At 40.3% G+C, this 24,246-nt stretch overlaps 6 protein-coding genes across 6 annotated transcripts; 3 read left to right on the top strand and 3 right to left on the bottom strand.

Moving 5' to 3' along the window:
• Positions 1 to 6,383: 6,383 nt before the first annotated feature.
• Positions 6,384 to 9,126, top strand: FSST1_000274 (uncharacterized protein; the record flags this gene model as incomplete). Its single annotated transcript, XM_083228767.1, has 3 exons — positions 6,384 to 6,943; positions 6,996 to 7,240; positions 7,307 to 9,126. The coding sequence occupies 3 exons, from the start codon at positions 6,384 to 6,386 to the stop codon at positions 9,124 to 9,126; spliced, it is 2,625 nt and encodes an 874-aa protein (XP_083090456.1).
• Positions 9,127 to 9,200: 74 nt separating this feature from the next.
• On the bottom strand, positions 9,201 to 11,096 carry FSST1_000273 (uncharacterized protein; the record flags this gene model as incomplete). The annotated part of the gene is made up of 8 exons (XM_083228756.1): positions 9,201 to 9,830; positions 9,884 to 10,278; positions 10,335 to 10,483; positions 10,541 to 10,601; positions 10,671 to 10,767; positions 10,827 to 10,837; positions 10,887 to 10,964; positions 11,027 to 11,096. 8 exons carry the CDS (start codon positions 11,094 to 11,096, stop codon positions 9,201 to 9,203), a joined length of 1,491 nt encoding a protein of 496 aa, XP_083090455.1.
• A 739-nt stretch (positions 11,097 to 11,835) lies between these two features.
• FSST1_000272 (uncharacterized protein) lies at positions 11,836 to 13,106 on the top strand (the record flags this gene model as incomplete). Its single annotated transcript, XM_083228745.1, has 4 exons — positions 11,836 to 11,908; positions 11,976 to 12,272; positions 12,325 to 12,770; positions 12,828 to 13,106. The coding sequence occupies 4 exons, from the start codon at positions 11,836 to 11,838 to the stop codon at positions 13,104 to 13,106; spliced, it is 1,095 nt and encodes a 364-aa protein (XP_083090454.1).
• A 69-nt stretch (positions 13,107 to 13,175) lies between these two features.
• Positions 13,176 to 16,537, bottom strand: FSST1_000271 (uncharacterized protein; the record flags this gene model as incomplete). The annotated part of the gene is made up of 2 exons (XM_083228734.1): positions 13,176 to 14,209; positions 14,275 to 16,537. The coding sequence occupies 2 exons, from the start codon at positions 16,535 to 16,537 to the stop codon at positions 13,176 to 13,178; spliced, it is 3,297 nt and encodes a 1,098-aa protein (XP_083090453.1).
• A 753-nt stretch (positions 16,538 to 17,290) lies between these two features.
• Positions 17,291 to 19,454, top strand: FSST1_000270 (uncharacterized protein; the record flags this gene model as incomplete). The annotated part of the gene is made up of 5 exons (XM_083228723.1): positions 17,291 to 17,448; positions 17,504 to 17,771; positions 17,826 to 18,030; positions 18,087 to 18,431; positions 18,481 to 19,454. 5 exons carry the CDS (start codon positions 17,291 to 17,293, stop codon positions 19,452 to 19,454), a joined length of 1,950 nt encoding a protein of 649 aa, XP_083090452.1.
• A 993-nt stretch (positions 19,455 to 20,447) lies between these two features.
• FSST1_000269 (FAD-binding oxidoreductase) lies at positions 20,448 to 22,402 on the bottom strand (the record flags this gene model as incomplete). Its single annotated transcript, XM_083228711.1, has 5 exons — positions 20,448 to 20,925; positions 20,982 to 21,259; positions 21,309 to 21,661; positions 21,714 to 21,746; positions 21,805 to 22,402. 5 exons carry the CDS (start codon positions 22,400 to 22,402, stop codon positions 20,448 to 20,450), a joined length of 1,740 nt encoding a protein of 579 aa, XP_083090451.1.
• Between the last annotated feature and the right edge of the window lie 1,844 nt (positions 22,403 to 24,246).

Raw genomic sequence — 24,246 nt, 5'->3', positions numbered from 1 at the left:
AATTACTATCTTTATAATTATCTTAAGTCTAATAATTATTTTACTAGGTTTTATTAAGCTGCTATTATATATAGCCTTTCTTATACTATTAATTCTCTCTTTAATTTTTTTTTTCTAGTTAATTAAGCTCTTGCAGTTTTTAAGCCTTATAGGAAAATAAAGTAAGCTTATTATAAGTTAATATTAAGCTTTTAACCTTATATTTATTTTAATAAGAAAAATAAAGATATTTATTATTATTATTTATAAAACCTTAATTAAAATTAAAAATAATTAAAATATTAATTTAATAATATTATTAGCTAATATAAATATAGCTAAAAAAGAATTAATACTTTTATATACTATAGCTAATATAAAAGTAAAAGGTAAAGAATTTATAAATAAGAATTAAGCTAAAACTTAAAAGCTATTATTTTAACCCTTAAAATAATTATTTAAACTATTTATATTTAATAATAAATTAGCAGAAAGTAAACTAATAACCTATTATATTTATACTAGCCTTTATATTAAAGACTATTATTAAACGAATATAATATTTTATATTACTTAGCTAGCTAATTACCTTATTATATTAAAAATACTTTAATTAAAATAATATAATTTATAAATAGGCTTTATTACTTATATATTTACTTTTAATAATAAATATTATTAAGAAAACTATAATATCTCTATTTAGCCTATAAGAATTAAAGCCTTATAAAATATCTTAAAAAAAATCCTTTATTAAATAAAATATAAAATCTTTATAAGCTTATAATAAAAGAATATCCTATTAATATCCCTAAAAGCTATAAAGCTATATAATAAGAAAAAGTATTATTACTTTTTTATTATTACCTTAAAATAAATTAATTATATTCTATAAATTAATATCCTTTAAATTAAGCTATTAAAAGAATTATTAGAATTTTAAGATATTTTCTTACTTAAAAAGGCTAAAAAGCTACTTCCCTATAAGGCAAGGGATTATTATATTAAGCTAAAGCTTAAATTAAAATTGCCCTTTAAACCCTTATATAATATATCCTAAAATAAGTTAATAGCCTTATATAAATAGCTAAATAAAAACTTAAGGAAAAGATTTATTAAATTAAGCTTATTCCCTATAGCTTTTTTAATTCTTTTTATTAAAAAGCTAAAAAGAGGATTATAATTCTATATAGACTATAAGGCTTTAAATAATATTATAATTAAAAACTAATACCTATTATTATTAATTAAGGAATTTTTAAATAATCTATTTAAAATAAAATACTTTTTATATATTAATATTATATTTACCTTTAATAATCTAAGAATTAAAAAAAGCTAAAAGTATTTAATAGCTTTTTAAATTTACTTTAGTATATATAAATTACTAATAATACCCTTTAATATAATAAGAATATTAATAACCTTTAAAAGCTATATTAATAATATACTTTAAGAATACTTAGATATATTTTATATTATTTACCTAGATAATATCTTAATTTATAGCTAGACTTAAGAAGAATATATTAAATACTTAAAGATAATATTATAAAAGCTTTAAAAAGCTAGTCTTTATATTAATTTAATTAAATATAAATTCCTAATATTTAAAATAAAATTCTTTAGCCTTTTTATTAGTAAAAATAAAATTAAAATAAACTTAGCTAAAATTAAAACTATTAAGAATTAATAAATTTTAACCTATATAATAGATATATAAGCCTTTATTAAATTTATTAGTTTCTATAGGAAATTTATTTAAGACTTTTTTAAGCTTATTACTTTAATAAATTACTTAATATAAAAAGATATTCTCTTTATTTAAGATAAGAAATATAAAATAAGCTTTAAGAAATTAAAAATAGCCTTTATATTAGCCTTAATATTATACCTCTTTAATTAAATAAAAGATATTATCTTAAAAATAAATATATCTAATTATATATCTATTAGTATATTATTATAATATAATAATAATAAAAGGCTATACTTAGTAGCCTTTTTTAATAAAAAGTATATAGCTATTAAATATAACTATAAGATTTATAATAAAGAGCTTATAGCTATTATTTACTATTTTAAAAAATAAAGATTTAAATTAAAAAGAGTATTTTTATTAATAAATATAATTATAAATTATAAAAACCTTAAGTACTTTATAATAATAAAGCTATTTAACTAATAATAAGCCTAATAATTTAAATTCTTATTTTAATTTAACTTTTAAATTATATATTAACCTAGGAAATAAAAAGTTAAGCTTAATACCTTAACTAGGAAATTAAAGAATTTCCTTAAAAAAGGAAATAAGTATTTAATATATTAAAATTAAGTAATATTAAAGAAAGAAAATTAATAATATTTACTATTATAAGTCTAAAGAGTTTATATTTATTATTTATTATAATAAAACTAGCCTATATTAAAGCCTAAGGAATTTTTATTCTCTATAGAATTATTAAAAGATATTAACTGCCTATTAATTAAAAGATATTAAATTAATAATAATCTATAATTAATAATATAAGCCTTAAAGATAGATATATTATAATATTTAAAGATTATACTTATAGAATATAAGATTATTTAAGACTAGCTATTATATTAAAATTATATTTATATTTTAAATTATAATCCCTTTAAAATTACTTTATTAAAGGCTTATTATAAATACTTTATAGTTAAATACCTAGGCTATATTTATACTTATAACCTATTTTCTTAAGATTACTATTAGCTTAAAATATTAACTTATATTAAATAATAAGTTAAAAACTACTATATATATTAAAAAGCTAACCTAGCTTAAAAAGTAAAATAAAATATATTAAAATCTTTACTTATTTTTAAATAAGCCTAATAATATACATTAATAGACTTTATTATATATCTATTACTTAATAAAGGAAATAGTATTATTTTAATTATAGCCTATTATTTAATTAAAATAAGATATATTATTATATATAAAGAAATCTATAATATTAAAGATATAGCTTATTATTATTTAAAAGAAATATAAAAGCTTTATAGGCTTCCCTAGATAATAGTATTTAATAAAGGACTTTAATTTATAGTAAAATTTTAAAAAAAAGCTTATATAATAGCTATTAATTAATTTATTACTATTTACTATATATTACCTTAAAATAAATAAATAAATTAAAAAGCTAAATATTATATTAAAATAATACCTATAACCCTATATGTTATACCTATAGAATAATTAAATTTAATAGCTTTTTTTAATAAAGTTTATAGTAAATTCCTTAAAATCTAAGATTATTAATATATTTTTATTCTTTATAAACTATAGATTTTACCCTTAAATAGGCTTTAAGCCTATAATTACTATTAAAGGAATCTCTACTATTAAAGATATAAAATAGTTTATAAAAACTATAAATAATATCTTAAAATACTTAAAAGTAAAAAGTATTACTATTTAAGCTTATTATAAAGCTTAAGTAAATTAATATAAATAGCTAGCTTAATAATATTAAAAAAGAAATCTTATTTAATTAAATATTTAAAATATTAAAACCTTAAGATTATAAAAAAAACTAAATTAAAAGAATATTAGCCTTTTAAAGGTTAAAAAGATTATATTACTTTATACTTATTAACTAGAATTACTAATTAATATAAAGATTTACTTTATATTTTATATAAACCTATTAAAGCCTATAGCTATAGATTTACTATTTAAATAAAATTTAAAATTATTATTATTAATAAAAGCTAAAAAAATAAAAAAATAAAAAAATAAAAAAATAAAAAAATAAAAAAATAAAAAAATAAAAAAATAAACAAATTATTAATTTATAATAAAATAAATAAGGCTAAAGAGGCTACCTTAAGTTAAAATATATTATAAAGTAAGCTAATTATATTAACTTAATAAAGATATTTATTACCTATATAGAGAATACTATATAAATTATAGTAAATTTCTATAGAAAATATTTTAATAAGCTTAAACCTTAATAACTTATTTTAATAGAGCTTAATATTATAAAAAAGGATATTATTTTAGCTTAAAATTAAACTTATTTACCTTATAATTATAAGTAAATTAAATTATATAATAATAATATTATTATTATTATTTTAATTAGATTATTAATTAGATCTTAAATATAGCTCCTTAAGCTATATCTTATTAATAGAGCCTAACCTGCCTATAGTACTTATCTATAGCTATAGAATCTATTATACTTAAAATATTCCCTATTTATTTATATTACTACATATAACTTATAATAATTAAAAGAATCTTATTTTAAAATAATAAGTTTTTAAACTATATAGATATTTTATTAAATATTAGAGTTATTAAGAGGCTTAGACTTGCATTTACTTATATTTACTAGTAAAGTATAGAAATTAATAAATGCAGTAATCGGTGCTTAAAGTGCAAATATTAGTGCTAAGACATGCGAGTTTCAGCTCCAGATGCATGTTGGCCCAACTCATCACCAAATAGAGACAGTCACAGCCCTTCACAGTGGCCTCTTTTCACAAGCTCTACAGTAGGTGGTTGAAAGTATTAGAGTAGTTCCCTCGGGGTAACATTTGTTGTGTTCGTGTATAGGAAAGTCGAGGTGGGAAGATTGGCTGAACCTGTATTCAAGCAAGCGGATCTTTCTTCCTTTGCTTGGATGAATAGATTGTAACAAGCGTCTTGACATCTTTTGATTGAACTTCCATATTCCATCTTGCAGCTACTATTATTTTTATGATCCTTAAGCTTTTGCCTAGGCCTTCTTAATTTCCTCTAGGTTTTTAATAAAGGTTAATCTGTCCGCGCAGATTAAATTTTTAACAATAATCAAATCTAAGGTTCTCTTAAGACAAGGTTTCTTCCACGGCGTGACTCTTTCGGCAAAGCTGCAGCTACCATGGATAGTACATTGCGAAAAATGGGTGACCCAAATGCGGATGAGATTGAAGAAATCCCGTGGTCTGAATTGAGATCCCTGCAAAATGCTGTCAGGCAATATGTCATCCCTACAGCATTACTGGACCTTGTAAAGCATCGACTAGAATTGGGCAATGCGAAAGTCGAGCGGGAAATCCTATCTAACACGTTTTCCATTCAATATGATTGCAACCAGATAGTAGAGATACTGGAATTTGTTTATCATCACCACACAGAACATGCCTGCTCCAGCAAGGGCTATGTAACTTACTCCGTAGCCGACAGTCAGAGCCCCTACCTAGGTAGCCACGGTCAGGAATGGCGGCTGATCTACGGATACAAAGTAATTGTTATTCCCCGACGCGAGAATGTTCGCCGATCGCGTTAGATCTTACCCTGTAGACGGCCTAATAGTTGATCTTCTACCATCATAAGAGCTCATAAATCTCTATAAAACACCAAGACGGTTATCTGATAGTACGTAGACAGTTTCTTTTCTACTAATCCTAATTAAAGTCTTTTTCTGACATCTATTCATAGTTAATTTAACTTATTGGTTCTTTGATGTTTGATCAGAGTTCACCCTCCACAGTATGCATTCCACTACAAGGATGGTCAGCTTCAAAGTGGCTGAAGCAATTTGTGCGGCCACTGCTTCCAGGTCTATTTTTAACAAGCTTATGGCGAAACTTCATTGGCCTAGCGAGACAAATTGGACCCATATGCTGAAATGTATAGAAGCCAGTATCTCATCGAGTCTAAAAGGTATTCCTTATCGAATAACAAATCACCACACAACATATATAATTACTCGTCCTAATATTTAAACGGCGGTATTACCCCAGAGGTGGGAGACTATGGATCTGTCAGTGTTGTATACAAGACATTCTTCAAACGAAAGAACGCTTCTGTAATAAATTGCGGTAGTACTATAATATATAATTCCTCACAATTTTATTTTAGGAGGTCTCTATTTCAATTGATGTGGATTGGTAGTATTTAATCTTGATGACAGATACCGGCGACATGATATTGCACTAATCCATGAGCCGAGTGGAGGAATTGAGCAAGATGGAAGGCTAGGATGGACTAACAACAAATTCCCACCGTGGTGGATGGCTAGGTAAGGGTATGCCTAAAGTAAGACATTGAAGTTACCATTTGACGCAAAGTACATATATTTACTGTGTCTGTACTACCATAAGGCAGAGTGAGTTTCTGGAGGGTGGGAATAGAACCAATCGCGTTATTATGAATCCCCCACATCAGCCGCAATGCGAAAGCCGATATGACAGCACTCGTATTGCTTACTCCACGTATCATTTGATTCCTTGTAGCAATGCAAGGATTTTTATGGCTGCAGCCTGCTCACAAAGGCTTGACGTATTGCCTTTTACCCCAGACATTAAACCGCGCCTTGAGCCCTCTTTTCGCTCTTCCCAATTTTCTCACATCACATCAACCTTCAAGAGAATACAGTATGTCATCCAATCGTACCGCATTAATTGAGTACTGGGGCCTCAAATGCCCCCAAGGCGGCAAGGTTCACATTTGCGAAAATTCCTGGACCGAGTTTTTTGGCTGCTGTACCAGCGATCCCTGCGGTAATGGCATTGGCGTCTGCCCGTCTGACCACGTCCGGCCCATGTCATTTGACCGCGACAAATACTCAGATTTTCCGGTACAAGATTGTTTAAACTCGATGGGTCCAGATAATTGGTATACCTGCGCATACACCGAGCCACCATTTACGGGATGCTGCGAATTCAACGCATGCGGTTCAAGGTGTTCTTCCCTTGTCAGTTCAAAATTATCTGAAGTTGAAAACAATCGGCTCGAATTTTTATATCCATCAGGACTAAATCTGACAAGGGCAGCCCTGGAGCCAATTTCAACGCTGCCGCCTACTCCGTTTGCCACTTCGTTGTACAATCAAGATTCCAGTCGACGTGTTGTGGTACAACCTGGAGCTATGATCGGAATATGCGTTGCTGTTCTTGTCGCTGCTTTTCTGTTCCTTGTTCTGATTGCGACATATTAGTAAATTACCACGACTAGCATTTTAGTTTCCCAAAAACTAACTTATTCGAAGTGGAGGTCTACCCTTCGAGTCTAGAAAGAGACATGATAAAACTAGTTATTCTCCGATCATCACCGAGGAAGCCCTCTCCAGCAGCGAGCGTACAAACAAAGCTGCTACTCAGCCATCTAGTAATGACGAAAACGCATGGCTGACATCCAAATGCAAGCCAAGAAAACTTGCACAGCCAGAATGGATTGCCTTCATCGGATGGCTTTGGAATATTGTCTTGACACTGATTCCTCTGTGTTTCATAGGTAAGACTGATCTTTTTACACTTTATGAACTTGTTAAAACCGTACATCAGCTGATAAACTTCATAGCTCTGGCTATAGCCGTTGTTGACCTAGATGGCCAAATGAAGTCAAGCTATGGTCAAAATGTACTCGAGCTAACTCGTCTGGGCCCTTCATTATACCCAATTTTATTTGCTGCCGTTGCAGGCCGATTCTACAAGAATCTTGCTCGTTGGAGCCTGGAACAGCCAGGAGGAGTCAGGCTAGCTGTTCTGGAACAGGTACTTGGTAGTCAAAGCTTTGCCACGGCCCTAGAACGCGTCTTCGTCGTCCACACCCATGTGTTTCTCAGCGTCCTCATCCTCTCTACTTGGGCACTGTCGCCGTTGGGCGGACAAAGTTCATCAAGAATCTTGTCGTTTGGCAAAGAAACGGAAGTGTCGAATGGCACTGTGAATTACTTACACCCGACTTACCAAGTCTCAAGCTCCATGAATCAACGATCCCTCGTCGCAGCCAGTAGCAATATCGAAGCACTGTATTCATCATGTCTTCTTGCAACTCTCAAGCAAAAGCGATCACCGAGAGATACGTGGGAGCTTCCCAAGATTCCTCAGTGGAAATCCGACATGAAGATCGGTGAAACATATCTCGTTGATCATGAAGCTCTTGAGAATGGCACCGAGTATTATGCTTCGCTTATAGGTATCAAACTGCGCGGTTGGGGCTCTTCTCAGGGACGGGCGGAATACAATTTCACCGTGCAGACTTCATACATCAATCTCCAATGCGTTCTTGCAGACGATAAGGCTTTGAAACCTTCTGGCTTTTTAAAAGACGAGGTTCTGAAATCCCCCAACTACACACTATCTTCTGGGTCTTTGGCTGGTATCAAGACTCCGCTCCCATGGTCGGAGTGGAAGAACCTTGAGAACCCTCCTCCTCTACAACTGCTCTATCTTAGCAGGTGGCAATCGAGAAATCGTAAAGGGCGCCTTGTAACCGAAAGGTCGCTCATAAACTGCACTATGCAAACAATCTGGATCGAGACAGAACTCAAATGTGGCCCAAGCCCGTCAGCAACGAGTTGTTATGCTCATCAGCAACGGAGAGTCAAAGGTGAAACTTCACCTAATCGTCTTCCAAGGCTAATGACTAAGAATTATTACGCATTGAGGGAAGCTATATCCGTTTGGCCAGAGTTATCCAGCGACTGGAGGTCCGATAGGCCGTCGGCTACAGAGTATTACATCCTAGAAGAAAGCCAACCTTTTGGAGGGGAAGACTTGAAAACCAGGACGGGTCTAGATCCAAAATCAGTCCCTAAACAAATTTCTCGGCGGCTAACAACTTCTTTCAACACTTTTTGGGACGCCACACTGAACCCTTTTGGACATACGAACGTCACATTCAGTCCCCTTGACGGCATTAGTACTGTCTTTGAGGACGACATTAATGATGAACCATTCATGAACTCAACTACAGCGTCAAGGACCATCGAATACGAGGTGTATCGCGCGAGCCAGTTATGGGTGGCAATCCTGCTCACAACGACTCTATTCCTACAGATACTTGCCATCCTGGGACTTGTACTTGAAGTGCTCATAGTAGGACCGGAGATTCTCGGATACGCAAGCTCATTTACACGAGATAATCCTTATGTGCCTCTCCCAACAAGCGGGTCAGGACTTGGTGGCCCTGAAAGAGCAAGAGTCTTGCGGGATCTTCGGTTGCAGCTTGCAGATGTACGACCTGATGAGGACATTGGTTATCTCGCTGTTCGCGCCGTTCCAACTGAGACGGTCGATGAGGCCATGGAGCAATGTGCAACAGAGCCAACGAATGCAGATGGAGTTTCTAAACAAGTATTGTTAAGGAGGTTAGACTCAAAGAGACTATATAGATAGTTTACTTCAGGTGCGTAGGTTGATATTGATTATTCAGATTGAAGTTATGAACGATTGCTTTCTTTATGCTAGTATTAATAACTTGCAACAGTCGTCTTGGCATCTTTCGACTGAGCTTCCACACTTCCACTGTCCGCTGACTCAATACCATTTCCAGAGCTAGCGTCTTCATTTGCTGCGAGACGCATTTCCAAATCCGGGTGCTTCGTCTTCCACCTCTTCATATACCAAACACCACCCATCAGAATCGCCCACATGGTAAACTCAAACACGGTCGCCGCCGGGTATCCGTGGGGAAACCTCGGTGCCTCAACGGTGGGAAATGTGAAGAGAGGGATCCAGATCTGGTTACAGAATCCCAGAGTCATCATGGAAGAAATGATAAGTCCTCTTTCTCCATAATTCTCCTTGAGTGTCGAGTTGACCCACGAGTAGAGAATGGGCGACGCCATGCCTGAGAAGCCACCAAAGTAAAAGGCAACAAATTTGAGGCCATCAGGTACTGACCAGATAGACAAGACAATGCAGGCGAAAAAGACGAAAGAGGCCTGGAAGGTCCAGAGACCACGAAGACTGAGACAGCCAGCTAGGGTTGTACCTAACCAAGAAGAGATGGCGCGTAGAAGATCGATAAATGTGGGGAGAATGTTGACCAACTCGATTGAGTAACCCGTGCTCCGTAGCCAAAGAGCCATGTAACCAGTCTATTGACAAAATCAGTTTGTGGTCTGACATAAAATAAAAAGATCCGACTTACCCAGTAATGTGCCTGACACAAGAAGATGTAGCACGAGACACAAATCCACCACATGGGCCGACTCAAGGTGTACTTGAATGTCTTCCAAGTGATACCTTCCTTCTCCACAGTGGGGATACGCTTGAGTGCGAGGTCGTGCTCTTCCTCTGTCATGTACCATCTCCTCGGTGAAGTAGGTAGACCAGGCCAGACCACAAATCCAACGAAAGCGATAGGCAGAGTAATGATACCCTGAACAATGAAGAGCCATCGCCAACCTGCACGTCCAAAGACACCGTCGAGATTTCGGTATGCTGCAGCTTGGAGGTATCCCGAGAACATGGAACCTAGTGAGTTGCCCATGAACCAGACACCTGCTCTCTTGAAGAGTTCTTCATTCTTGAACCAAGAGCCAACTACAATGACAATATTAGTCAGTTGTATCAGTAACTGAGATTTGTGCGAGACTTACGGATAAGATGAGTACCACCGAATGAGCTAGCTTCGAGAAATCCCGTGATGGATCTCAGGATATATAAGTGCCAGCTATGCTTGATTTCGGATTGACAGAAAGCAATAACTGCCCAAATGATTTGGAGTGAAGGTAGCAAGAATGGTGCCCTAAGCTTGTCAGCTCACTGTCATCCCACACGACGCAGTAGAAGATGCTCTACTTACAGCTTGCCCTTGGTTTGCAACGTCATCAGGGGGATTTGGCCTAACACGTAGGCTGTATTGTCTATAGTTTGTGAGTTTGAGGACTGTTTGATTGGATGAAGAGTTTGGAAGAGATGAGATGGAGACTTACAAGCCACGACATAATAGTTAAGCTCATTTCCATAGGCATGGAGATCCTCTTTCATGCCAGAGACGTAGGCATTTGTGACATTTTGCTGGCCGAGGAACTTCATAAAATAGTTAGCAGAAAGATATGGCAGATATTGGGTTGATAAGGTAAACGAACACGACAGAAGACTGGTTCATGTTAGTAATGCGTGGCAACTGGTATGATACTCGGACTTACAACTCAAACATCCAAATATTAGAATAGCAAGATCGAGTTTTCGTAGCAATTTTCTCTCCTCCTTTGGGTAGTGAGATGCTGTTGTGTTGTTAGTCAACCAGAGGAACTGAGGTAAGCGATTGGGATTCCCTTCGACGTACGATACCAGTCAAAGACAGATATTACAACTGCTCCAACCTTGTTCTTCTTAACACTTGTGATTACACCCATCTTGAAACAACCAACACCTCTGCAAGGTGTATTATGGTACGATGATCTCGCGTGTATTGCTGCGTTGGAAGACAAGTGATCAGCCAATTAGTAGAGTTTTATACAACGCAGGTATACGGCTATCCAATGCGACTACGGAGCTCATCCCAAGCTACAGGTATGGCGAGATTAACCCCTAGACTATGTATCCACAGATATTTTGTCACCACAATAAATCATCTCGATGCCACGGTCTCTAATCTGGGACCCGGGTGGCCAGGACTAACCACACCAAGATAGCAATGCATCGTCAATAAGACAATCCCGCGGGTAAGATTTTGATTAGGATTACTTGATACAACGCTAGATAATTTACTAGGTACGTTTCAATATGCGTGGTTTCATTTATAGAAAACGCCATCGATTATCATATGGCGACATCTGCCCCACTTGTGATATGTTGATGAGACAAGCCACTGAGAGAAGACATCAAGACGGAAATTGCGGGGAATACCATCTGTAGTAATCTATTGCGACATTCCAGTATAGAGTCACGTATACCTGGTAATCCTTATCCGGATTACTAAGTAACGTGGGAGACGGATGAGTGCAACCGCTCTGCGGGGTCGGAGCCAGAGTGAGCATCCATGTATACATCGAGAAGTGTAATATTGTATATAAATGCAACGGTTATCAGTAGTTTAAACACTAACCAGATCGTGTTAAGCCACTTGGATTATTATACCAATTACCTTACAAAATGCCTTCCGCAACTCAACTTTACCAGTACAACCACGTCCCTGAGACGAAGGAAAACCTCGATTGGGCAGACTGTAAGCTAGCAATAACCCCTGTATTTATCTACTTGGCGTAATCAAGTGCCTAACAGTCATAATAAAGTGCCAACCATCGACCTTTCTCATTATGGAACAGAGAGTGGCAACGCAGAACTTGCCCAGACACTCATCGAGGCCATCCGCACTAAGGGATTTTTCTATGTTACCAACTATGGCATTTCCCAAGAAGAGGTCGATACACAGTTTTCTCTAGGCCAGCAGTTTTACGAGCTTCCACTGGAGGAAAAGATCAAGTACCAGCCTAACCTAGAAGCTGGTGATTATAATGGATACAGACCTGCTGGTAGACGCGTTCTCAGCGGAGGTATCAAGGACAAGACTGAGGTTTGGAACATGGCCAGTGAGTGAAGAATGAACAGTCATCACAATATTGGTGAGCTAACATGATGCAGCCAACGATGGCCGTATCACTCAACCCCTTCCTGAGCTCCTACAAAAGAACAAGACTTTGATCGAGAACTTCTCTAAAGATCTACACGACAAGGTCCTCGACCCACTCCTGCATCTCATCGCCATTGCCCTTGAACTCCCAGAAGACTTCTTTACTAAGCTTCACCAATGGAATGTCCATGATGAGTCTCATCTTCGATACATGAAGTATTCCAAGTTCAGCCCCGAGGAACGTGAGAAGCTTAGTGATGGACTTTGGTCACTGGGCCACACCGATCTCGGAACCATCACTCTTCTCTTCCGTCAACCAGTCGCGGCACTCCAGATTAAGGACCATAAGTCTGGTGAATGGAAGTGGGCTAAACCTCTGGACGGTAGCTTGACTGTCAACACATGTGATGCTTTGAGTTTCTTGACTGGAGGTTACATCAAGTCGACTGTGCACAGAGTAAGAATTCCAATCCAAAACTATGCAAGTCAGTTTCTGTGCTAATCAAATCAACAGGTGTCAGCGCCACCAAAAGATCAGGAGCATGTCGACCGTCTCGGACTTCTGTACTTTGCTCGCCCACAGAACGATCTTGCCCTTAACACTATCGATTCGCCAGTACTGAAGCGTGCTGGATTCACTCAGAACGAGTTTGAGGCAGGAAACCATAAAGTTCCTACCATGGGTGAATTCACAACCTTGAAGCAAACTTGGCAGCAAAAGAAGGGTAAGGTTTACAAGGAGGAAGATGGAGCAGAGATCCTGCCAGGCTTCCAGGGTAAATACCATGCGTAAGCCAACCAATAGTATTTAAATAATTCTAAGAAGAATCTTGCCTTTGCTCTTGTCCTGCGCTTCAAAACTCTACTCGTCATAGTCAAGCGCGTCACCTCCAATGAAGCCTTTTCGAGCTCCCCCATCCATCTGTCCATCAGTATCGTCATAGTCTTCCTCATCAAAGTCGTTGAGGTTAGTTGTGTTTCGAGATCTCTTTTCAGACACCCCAAATTCTCTTTCATCCATGTATCCATCTTCCTCCTCATACTCGTCATCAGGATGATGCCTTGATCTTTGTTCATGTCGCTGTGATACAGCAGGTGTCCTAGATGAGACTGATGGGCCTCCCTGAGTTCCTGCTTGTGGACGAGCTCTTGAGTTTCTAGCCGGCGTCTCCGGTCGTGTAGGCCTTGCTGATGGCATCTGATCTTTTGCTCTTCGTCGTCCGTCTTCCACCGTTGGTTCACGCGGTGTGCCATCTCTGAATGTTGATGGTCTGCGATATTGATATGGCCCTTGCTCCTGCCTCCGGCTCTGTTCGTGTCTTCGCGGCGCGAGGTCCTCATTTCTCATATGGTCAGCACGAATCGTCTCAATTCTCGCTTGATCTGCGTCTGTCATGGCTTTCGTATAGTCCATGTAGTTCCCGAATTGTTCGATCGCCACCGCGACCTTCTCAAAATGTCGTTCGTCAAGCACAGGCGACACTAGCTGACCTGATTCAGGGTTTGTCTTGTCAAGAGAAGCCTTGTTCATGTTGTAGTGCGCAAGTGACGAGGCGATCTGGAAAGCATTGCGGATCTGTCGACCGTTCCAGCGCAGATGAGGTGTATCCTCGTGCTCGTCATAATAACTCTGTGCGTACTCGATAATGCTCTTTGCCATGATGCGGAGCCGTGGTTGTTCAAGTTCGGTTCCTTCTAGTTGGCGCTGCTTTTCATCTTCAATACCTCGGAGCCTCTTGATGTTAACACGGAATATCTCCACTGTTTGCTGTCTCGAAAGAGGTTCATAGTAAAGACTAATATGAATTCGAGATTTGAACGCTTCATCGAGTATACCCACTCGGTTCGTAGTAAGGAACAAAATGCCACTATAGTACTCAAGCACTCTTAAGAAGACTAAGAACGAAACCCATTAGCAGATACTCGCCTGTGAAGTAGATCGTAGGCAACATATGACTCACCAGATACTAGTGCATTTCTTTGAAGATTGTATGTATCTCGTCTTGCGAGGAAGACATCTGCCTCGTCAAGAAGGAGCACACAGTCCCAAAGATGAGCCAGTCGGAAGACCTCATTCAACTTCGAATCGACAGCCTCAGGTGTTAACCCCAAGTCTCCACAGGTGATAATGAACAACGGCTTCTTATTAGCCTGGGCAACGGCTTCAGCCGTCGCAGTCTTGCCCACACCAGGAACGCCATGAAGGAGTATGAAAAGTCCGGAGCCTTTACCACGAACTAGATCCTGATCAATAGGTCCAAGAATCGGTCGATGGCGTTGAATCCTCTGTTTCTCAAAATGAGCTGCTACCAAGGACTGAACGATAAGCTTATGGTTCATGTCGATTTGCAAGTCGTCAAAGATCGTGGATTGAGGAGGAATAGCTTCCAGGGAGTAAATATCAATCATCGCAAAACGCCTCTGCCGCAGAACATAAACGAAAAACCGGCGTGGGAGTAGTAAGTTGTTGATATCTTCATCGAGACCATCCAGAGCAGTAACGTAGCCGTCTTTGTATGCCTGTAGAAACGCATCTTTGGAAAGGCCAGCCAACTTGATCTTTTCTTCGGTATCATCGTCTCGCTGAGTCAGCTCCTGCATACTGAATAGCGGCTCATTAGGTTTGCCTGGCTCCACGGAAGTTGGCCAGTGATTTATACTCATTCTGTCCATGCCGTGTTTCCAGTCCTGGGTAGCCTCTTCAGTTGGAGCCTCAAACTCGGGCTTCCAAGAGGGTTGCCGCCTCAAGGCTTCTTGAAAGTCGATAATAACGTCTCCTTCGACGTGTTCCGGAGTCTCATCGTTCTCCTTCTCCACGACGCCCAGAGGAGGCCCTGTTATTGTCCAGCCCTCACAGGAGACGTGCCGTTCTTTGGTAAGACTCCGGAAACGTTTTCCTTGTAGTGTCAGATCCTCTTGCAACCTCTCAATATTGGCTGCAAATCGAATGGGGTACGCAGGAAGATCCCTTATATCCTTCTTCCCACCGAAAGATGTGATCACAATTCTCTTCTTGACTGGTCCATACGATTCACCGTTGTACTCAATATAATAACACCACAGGACCATTGTCCGATCCAGAAGGGTTAAGTCATCTGGATAAGAATCATCAATGACAGATGCGCCCTTAAAATAGAGCTTGAAGGCGGTTTGATACCTTCCTTTGGCCGATTTAAGCCCTGTAGGCTCCTTGAAGGACGTGCTTGTTGGCGCGTAAACGATGTCACCAATCTTGAAAAGGTGCCAAAGTTCATCAAAAGTGACCATTCGACGATCGGTACCATCAAACATGTTCTCCATCGGCATAACCCGTTTGTTTATAAAGTCAACATAGCAACGAAGATGTTCCAGCTCAACGTTGATACTGGTTTCTGGAGACCTTTCAACATTATTGACACCGAATTCGTTGGTCACTTGCGTGGTTCCATTCTTTTTTGCTTCCTCTTCAGCCTCCTCGGCGATGGTTTGTAACTGATGCATAGAATTATCCTCGGAGCGAAGTCCCGCGATGACTTTGCATTTGCGTTCCAAATCTTCAAGACGGTCTTTGACATAGTCATGGTAATGTACTAGACCTTTGAAAGGTCGGAAGAAAACTCGAGGTTGGTCACATGACCAGTCAGGAGGATTCATGCCATCTTTCAAAACTCTCAGGACAAAAGGTGAGTGAATTCGAATTCTCTGGATCCACTCTTCGCCTTTTGTCTTTGGCTTTGATCGAAGACCGAATCCTAAGGACTTTTCCTCTCGTTTCGATTCCTCTCTGCGCTTCTCCTCCAAGGTATTGTCTGATCCCATCAGAAGCTCAACAACATGGTACCTACTATCGTCACCCCAACGGTTCTTGAAGTCTTCGAAGTCAAATTCACCCACTGATACCAGCAGAGGAAGGTCAAGGATGCGAGACTTCCAGTCAACCGGAACTGCTACTTCAACTTGAGGCGTCGAATCTCCCTTCTCGGGACTCGCTGGCGGGATACCAGCTTCGGTGAGTACAGAGTCAATGATCCATTTGATCTCTGCTTCCTTGTGTTCTGCACTCTCAGATGGTTCATTTTGTGGCTCAATCGAGCTGCTACCTGCTCCAGTGACCTCTGATGTCTCATCAAAGGCAACACTAGAACTTGCAACCTGGTCTGATTCTGACGGAATTGATGTCATCGCATGCTCTTTCTCGTTATCACGAGGACTCGCAATAGGCAAATTTGGTGTCAGCGTCTCCATTGCAATGCAACCTCAAGGGACTGTTCCTCTTCCTTGATAGTGTCAGCAATTGGCCGCGAAAATTGATCGAGTGATGATTAAAAAAACACAGCTATGCGAACTTCAGAGAAGAGCTGATGTTACCTTTCGATTGTTCTTGTGTTAAGCTTTAAACCCCCTCAGAACGATGCAGAATTCGGATGGCCAATTGGAAAGAAAGTTAGAAATCCCTCAGAGCTGAAGTGGACAATGAGGGCTGACAGGCACTGAAGCTTACGGTGGTCTCTGGTTTGTCAGGGTGACATGGTGCAAAACGGAGATGCTTTGCACAACTCCAGATGTGAAATCGAGTGAATTGAGTCCAATCAGAAGCGAAGGTGAGGTGACTTATCTGTTATCAGCCTGGAGGGGATAATTAGACAGGGATAGTAGTTACACTTGCCAATCTGCATCTAGTATCGCACGGCCGACTTTCGCTTACCTGTCGCAACTCTCAGGCCTACGGTTATCTGCACATTTCTTTCAGCTCTAGGCAACCGAGTCCAGAGTAACGTGGAGATATATGGTTGGCCGTCGTTCCATATCGTCAGCACATTTCCTTTTGAGGAATGCTTCGCGAGTCGTAGATTACATAGCCTCCTTTCAGTATCAATCGTGGAAACCCCGCAATCCTTCTTACTCCGCACTGTCAGTCACCAGTCACTTATCCACCGCATCAATATCTCACATTCGTTGATGGTATCTCTACGAATATTTCTGTTTACTATGTCTTAAATGGCCCGAATGGACTATGACATGGCACCCAAGGGAGCTTTGCTGGACCTAAGAGTGGTTGATAGCTTTATGAACAGAGAAGCGCCAAATTTTCACGATTCATATGGCGGCCTATCGGTACACGAAGACGGCCATCTAATCATACCAGACCATTACAAGTGAGATATCATATGCAACAACTCTTCCGAAGCTCACCCACTTACAATCGTCCAGAAAACTGCAACCATCAATTCAGTCATACTTGGGAAATGCAGGGACATTTGATCATCAGACGACACGGGAAGAATGGGAGACTCTATACGATGACTTAGCAGCAGCCGAAGCTAAGGCTAGCGAGTCTGACGATGGTCCACTGGAGGTTTTCAATAAGATGGTCCTGAAGATAGGGGAGAATTCTAATGCTGTCGACCCCTGGATCAATCTGATACCAAACTCTTATGGCCTTTGCGTCGTTAAAGCGGGTTTTGCCATTTTGTTAAAGGTAGGCACCACATGTACCTCACACTTTATGAATAAGAAAGCTGATGATAGACAGATGGCAAAAGATCACTCGGACACGCGACAAGCGATATTTGATGCTTTCATAGATGTTCGAGACACGATTGCAGATGCCAGTTCAAGAGGCATACACTTCCAATCACATTCTAGTGTTTATCGTGTAGCAGGAGAGCTATATGGATCTGTTGTTGACGCCATCCAGGACCTGTTAGCTATTGTTGAGTATCGGAAGCTGTCAAAATGTAAGTCATCTTACTAGTAGTTCCACAAAATGGGTTACTAATACCTATGTACATAGGGCGCCGAACATCGAGGAAAAAAGCCCTCTTGCAAGATCCGAAGGACATACTGAAGACTGTCAAAGACACGGCAGACGTATTCTTGAGAGAGGTGGACAACTGCAGAGACGCCGTCATACAGAAGACAGGAAAGGACACCCAGCAAACGCTGGGTAAGATCGAGTTTGTTTGCTGGAAAGCTATTGAGATTAGAGAGTCGGTTTCCAGAGTCCAAAAAGGGCAAAATGAACAGTTGTCTATCTTGAAAAACGGTCATCAGAAACAGGATGTTCTGCTTAAACTATCTCAATGCAGGGAGCAAAGTAACGAGGGTCTGCTTCAGCTTCTACGAGATCAGCAAAAGAGTAAGTGCTCCCTATCAGACTTATCTCAACAATCATTAATGCTTCTCAGAGGACCAAGCCACCATAACAAAATTAGAGTGGATTATTAGACAACAGCTCCTCGCTGGGCCAGATCCTTATATACCCCCCGTCCGCCATGAAGGGGCGTCTAAGGCAGTTATCTCGCTGAAACGACTCTTTGCTATTCTATCATCACCACTCACCAGGACAGCCTCAAACTATGGAACTGAATCCGATCTCGATATTTTACAAATGCGGAACAATGATTTGCATACGGTCATGTCAACAGCCGCAACCTTCCATCCGGTACCCCAAAGCCAAGCGCATTCTACTTTGAATCATGACCGTTTTTTTGAGTGGTTACATACAGATCACCCCGACTTCCTTTTCATCGATGGCAACTGTCAAGGCAATCCCACAGACAGCGTATCGCCTATGTCCCTTTTATGCACCAGGGTCAGTCTGACCATAGCAGAGATGGAACCCGAAAATGTCTTTGTCCACTTTTATTGCGGCCTACATGTTGATCCAGGCCGCAACAATTGGTATGGGCCGGATGGCATGATTCGCTTCATTCTGTCTCAGATCCTTACCGCTTTAGTTGACAAGGAGATTCTTGACATGAGCTTTTTGGACCAGAGAAGCTTTGTAAAGGACCTTGAAAACCACGACGTTCACGCGTTGTGCGACCTGCTTCATGACCTTGTTCAGCATTTCGATGCCGATACGACTATCTACTGCTTTGTTGATGGGGTATCAAAGTTTGACGTCGATTTCAGGGGCGCTTTTGCTTCACTGAAATTGATTCTTGGACGCATCCAAGGCACAATTGGAGATGATAATCTGAAACCAAAACTGAAGGTTCTCATGACAGTGCCTTTTAGATCTTCTCAAAGGTTGAGGAGAACAATTAAAGAAGAAAGCTATATTTCTTTGTCCCCCCATGCCCTTGGGAGTAGGCAATTATCAGAGGCGTCCGTCAGGTCATCTACTCAGAACCCGTGGACTCACCATCACGGTTAACCGACTTATTTCCCAGTCCCTTTGGACGCATTGTTCGACGCACTTTGAAATCTCCGAATCAGTCTCAATGGGATCTCGGGATTCTTCGGGCATCTATTTACTACTTCTTGTATTTGATTCGATCAGGGTTCCAAGCAGAATTCCACTCAATTACATAGACAGTATTATGCGGAAATATATGAATTTCCGCCATTCTAGAAAACTACATATTTCAATAACAGGTAAGAGAGAACTCATGTTTCATAACTACCTAAGAAGAGAAAGAATTTAAAAATTGAGGCCTGCCAGTTGAAAGTGCTTACTTGTAAGTGGTCAGCCGGCTGGAATCATATCATCTAGTAATAAAAGAGGATCGGAAATGAGATTGTCTCGTTCCGCGACTCCACTAGCTCTTGATACCTGTCTATCATTGGTGACTACTAGGTAAACCTTGTCGTGGATGACACCAACCGACAAGCCTTGTTTTCAACCCCCTGGTGGTTCCACTTTCAGGTTTTGCCGATGAGCTTACTTACCCCAGAGGACACATAATTATTCGTATTCATGAATCTCGACGCTGTTCGCTACAAGATGTTGAGAGAAGATTCAGGTAAGATACAAAGAATTCCGCAATATATCATGTAAGATTCTGATATTAGATCAGGATCATTGAGCGAGTTTGCCCTGAAGTAGAAGGGTCAGCTTCTTCTCAGTAAGAGACAACAAGCACAGTAATAAAAGAAATGTTCTTTCGTAAGGTCTGAATCGTACATCAATTAGGTTTGAAAACAGAAATTTATTACGCGTATCAAGGTCACGGAAGCTTCCTCCTCGGTTCAGCGTGTCTTGTCATAGAATATCCACACACCATGACGACTAGAGAAAAATATGACATTATCTGTTAACCCTCCATACATTCCCTGAGCCCTCACTTGTGATGTCACTCGGCTTCAAAGTTGGTCTCGTATAGTCAAGTCTTAAAGCCCTTCCTTGTTAGTGGCCACTCATCATCCGTCATGCTAAACGAGGCCTGGGTGCTGCAGGTGCTGGGGCGACCGCAAAATCCTCCGCCTTGTAGTTCTTGGGCCAAATACCATTTTTACCCGGGGCCAGAATCCCATTAGGGTCAAGCGCGTTCTTGATGATGGTATTGAGATGCATCTGAGCATTATTGTTAAAACTATACGTCTGCGCGATCTGATCCATCAGAGCCAGATGCGTGCGATACTCGCCCCAGCCTCTTCGGGCGGCTTCATCTATCAGTGTGCAGATGAGTTTGTGGGCACGACGGCATGAGTCCTCGTCCTCTCGGTTGAACACTAAACAGACGATGTGATGCATTTCACGCATGCCGACGACAAAGGTTCCGATGAAGTCAAACCCAGCTTCCTCACATCGGGTCCGAGTGAGCTTATATTGAGCCATCGCATCATCGCCAGTGACTTTGGCGATTGGTGAGAAGAACAGGTGCGCGCCGTTAGGTAGCCAGTTTCTATACGTTATTAGCTGATAGTTCAGTCGGGTAATGGGATCATAGAGATTACTTACACCCACTCTAGTTCCGTATAGGTGGGAATGCCTTGGAGTGTTAGATGTCTCGTTTGTAACACAACATTGTCTGGCATATCTTCAGGGAAGTAGAACTTGGCACCAGGGATAGCAGAAAACGACTGCTTGACAACTTCCCACATGACCTTTCTGATAGGTTCAGGCCCATAGAGTGCTCCGTAAAAATTCCACCGGCCTAAATTCAATTTCTTCGCTATCTCGTCAAGCTCTTGATCATTAAGAGGCTTTTTGGACGTGGTGTATGAAGCTCGATTACCCTGAGTGGACTTAGTAAGATAATTATGTCTTGAATGAAGGGGCACATACCATGACTGCTGCGTCTAGAAGTACATGCCTTACAGTCGGTACATTTTGCAGAACCATGGACGTCCGGAGTGGTCTAATGATCTCGATAGCCTGGTGGAGATCCTCGTCTCTAGGAACAGTGATCATGTAAGATTGATAGCCACCTGGGTTGACCATAAGCCAGACTCCCATCTTCACAACGATGCCAAGTGAGGACTGGGTGAAGATTCCGTCATTGTATGGGCCAAACCCATAGTTGAAGAGTTGCCAGGCAGAGTTAGGTTCTTGCTCATGTGGTGGTGCATTGGGGTCTGCATTAGGATTGGGAAGTGCGCCCATTCCCGTACGCACGAGGGTACCGTCTGGTAGAACAACTATAGGAAAAATCAGATATGTTGTTGCCCAGCTAAGACTGGAGATTCTTACCTTCCATGCCACAGTGCATCATGAAATGATCACCTATGAAAATATCAACCGCCTGTTCTCCATTGACTGGTCCCATTGCGAGGTAACGTACCGTAGGGTGTATAGCCGACTCCTCTTTCAGTGGTGTTTCCGAGAACAGAACCTCCTCCCAAGTCAGGAACATCAACCCAAAGCTTGTCACGAAGATTGTTGTCAACCAAGTACTGATGAAGATCTGCATATGTTACACCCGGCTCAACAAGAGCGTAGGCCCCATCGACGTCGACCTTGAGGATTTTGTTCATATGTTTTCCAAGATCGAGAGCGATAGACCCGGGGACTCGGGGAGCAGCTCCGCCGTATCCGACGTTTCGGCCGACAGATAATGGCCACAGGGGAATACTGTATTTGTTTGCCAGCTTCACGATGGCTTGGACTTCTGAGACATCACGAGGGGTGACAACGGCTGAGGATATAAAGTGTTCTTTGCCCGCAATGTGAAACATGTCGTGGACTTTGCTCTGATCAAGGTAGTCGGACTTCCTGCATTGATCACTGCTACTAACAATTGTGACATTGTCTGGGCCACTGATGTCCTGGGCTTCTGTTATGAAACAATGGAATGTCTCTCTTGTTGTTTTCGGAGGCAGGACAATTGGAACTTCTGTAGACAGGTTTGAATCCTCATCTTGTGCAGTGCGAGGTGGCATGTTGAAACGAGGCAAAGAAAGAGTAGGAGGGGCTTGTATGATATGTCACGGGGTGATGAATGAGTAGAAGAGAGAGTATGGCAAGCAATGGCAGAATGGGAGATGCAGACCCTGAATATATATATTCCCACATAGCAGAAAGTGAGTACTAGGCAAGTTGTAAATAACTCACTGAAGTGATTGAGTCCTCTGATTGTAAAACCCATTGATATACGATCACTGTCGATCTATACTCATGTAGGTACGAATCGGCTGATGTGGACCGACTCGCGAGATGCTAGCGGTGGGGAATTGTCCGATTGGGGGTATATCAATGCCGACATAATATCCGAGCTCACCCACTAAACTACTGTCGGTACCCCTGATTCTCTCACTTGAGAATGCGGAGGTGGGGAAAATGCCGATGGCTGTGCGGGGGTGGTGGTTTCTTTCGGATGAGAGATTCATCCCTCTACCGAGAACTGGATCCTCTTGACTTTGTTGTATGAGGTTTCCGTCGCTTTGATCCTTGTGCACCTGCGCGACGAATCTCTTAGTTGACTTGTCAAGGGCCGGTATAATGACCCAGCTGCAGTGTCCAGTCTGCAGCGCTCAATTTGTAAAATCAGGTATACTGACGTCATATTCCTTCTGTCTCACTCACCTCTTCATCAGTACTTCTCATACCTTCGCGATATGTTAATGTTGCCATAGATCATCTTACACGCCATCAACTATCTCGTGGGTTCATCTCTGCTTCCAGTGAATCCAACATTCTCCACTGACCATAGCAATTGTAGATGGTAATGACCGTGCGTATGCTTGTGACTTTTGCCCTCTCAGCTTCAATCGAAGGTAGGTTACGAATGCCATATAACTCTCTCAGGTCACTATTAAGTCATACTAGGGATGCACTACTTCGCCATTGGAGAACATGCCAGACTCGTATTGAGTCAGGAGAACCCCCTCCTGCTTTGCCGCCAAAGAAACGGGGGAGAAAGCTAAATGCATGTTTGCGGTGTTCAAGACTGAAGAAGAAGTGCAGCGGGACGACACCATGCGCAGTTTGTGCCAACCAGAATCAGCGATGCATTTACTCAAGATCCTCGACTACAACCGAGAGAGAAGAACAGTCTTCGGGTCCTTGGATGATGTCCTTGTCGCAGACCACGAGTAAGAATTCGGGTTACACGCCACATCCACACGCAGTCACCACGGAATTTCCCTTGGCCGACTTTAACGATGGAGATGTTGCGAGTTTGTGGCCATCAAAGAATGATCTCGAGTTTTGGATCAATGTCCCTAACCTTGCACAAAGTTCTTCTCATGATGGCTTCAACTCACTCTCTTTCCAAAATCAAGACCATACACGAGACATTGAGCCTGCCGATACTATCAACAATCCACAGTCTTACATTGGCCAATGGGACTTGTTATCAAGCCTTCCCATTTATCGGTTTTTACCAGAGGACGCTAGCTTTTTACGCCTCGATATTCGGTTCTTGGCCAACCTCACATCAACGCACGGCATAACAAGCTCATTCGAAATCAAAAGCCCATCGACCCGAAAAAAGGCCATTTCTAATCCCATACAAGCTAGTCACTTACCTCCAATGACACGATCTTTCGGAATGAGACACCAGCCCTCTGTTGATACTTCAATGCGCCACATGCTACCTAAAGATACAGAGGCTGAACATCCCTTGGTACCCAAGTCACGAGAAATAGTTCAAGGCATTCAAGAGGTACTTTGTAATAAAGCAGCAACTATACTGTCCAAGGCCGGTTCATCTCATCTGACTGAAAGTGCCTGTTCTCTGTTTTTCTCTCCCCCAAACCTCGAAAGATTTGTTAGTGCATTTTGG

Source organism: Fusarium sambucinum, chromosome IV (genome assembly GCF_050947815.1).
Source record: "Fusarium sambucinum isolate potato_lamoka chromosome IV, whole genome shotgun sequence".
Taxonomy (NCBI): domain Eukaryota; kingdom Fungi; phylum Ascomycota; class Sordariomycetes; order Hypocreales; family Nectriaceae; genus Fusarium; species Fusarium sambucinum.
This window is presented reverse-complemented; position numbering and strand designations above follow the sequence as displayed.